Here is a 763-nt window from a genome sequence, read left to right on the forward strand (position 1 = left end):
AAATGATATATTTGCGGCTTGGATTGAACAAAAAAAGATCGCGATAGCTTCACTTTTGTTAGCGGGTGCCGGAAACGAGAAGGTTCTGTGGGGTGGCCCAAGACAGGGGGTGGCCCAACTCGGGGTGGGTCGACTTAGCAGATCGTTGCGTCCGCTGAGCCGGCTGTGTTTCCCGGTGTGTCTCCGGTGTTGCTTGGAGCGGTAGCAATCTGTGCTGTACAGTTTCAAAGTGTGACGGAAACTCTTTTACGAGCGCAAACATCCCGTCCTCTGTGCAAACTTCAATTTTCTCGTCCGGAAAGAGGGGGCTGCCAGGCGGGAGCAGATTAATAGCCACAGCGAGCGAAGCAGTCATGTTAAGGACCATGTGGTGTCCCGGCTGCGTAACAACCCCGATGCCCGGGCCGGCCGCTATAAATTTGAACTTGATGCCGGCTTCGCGAAGTTCTGCAGGTCGTGGAATGATGTCGGGGTGGCGTAAGTGCCGTAGCGTTGCGTTTTTTTTTTTTTTTTTTTTTTGCAGGTAACTAGCACCCTGGCCTAGCCCTCACTGATTAAGCAAGGTGCTCAGGCTGCAAACTGGTTTGCTGAGTCATTAGGCCCGCAGCTGCGGAGCGTGTGTCCTGGTTAAGATATCCGCACTGTTGCGGGCTCCGCAGAGGCTCTGCGCCTAATGCGTGGTGGGTTAGCAAAGTGTTTCTGTATCGGGAAACGTGCACCGCTGCAATCTTACTCGCGAAGAGTCCGGCATCCCGCACAAACG

The 763-nt window shown here is 54.0% G+C and overlaps 1 protein-coding gene across 1 annotated transcript; it reads right to left on the reverse strand.

Annotated features, from left to right (window-relative positions):
• Positions 1-58: 58 nt before the first annotated feature.
• GGTG_14450 (hypothetical protein) lies at positions 59-367 on the reverse strand (the record flags this gene model as incomplete). The annotated part of the gene is made up of 1 exon (XM_009232375.1): positions 59-367. One exon carries the CDS (start codon positions 365-367, stop codon positions 59-61), a length of 309 nt encoding a protein of 102 aa, XP_009230639.1.
• Positions 368-763: the final 396 nt, after the last annotated feature.

Source organism: Gaeumannomyces tritici (assembly GCF_000145635.1).
Source record: "Gaeumannomyces tritici R3-111a-1 unplaced genomic scaffold supercont2.459, whole genome shotgun sequence".
NCBI lineage: Eukaryota > Fungi > Ascomycota > Sordariomycetes > Magnaporthales > Magnaporthaceae > Gaeumannomyces > Gaeumannomyces tritici.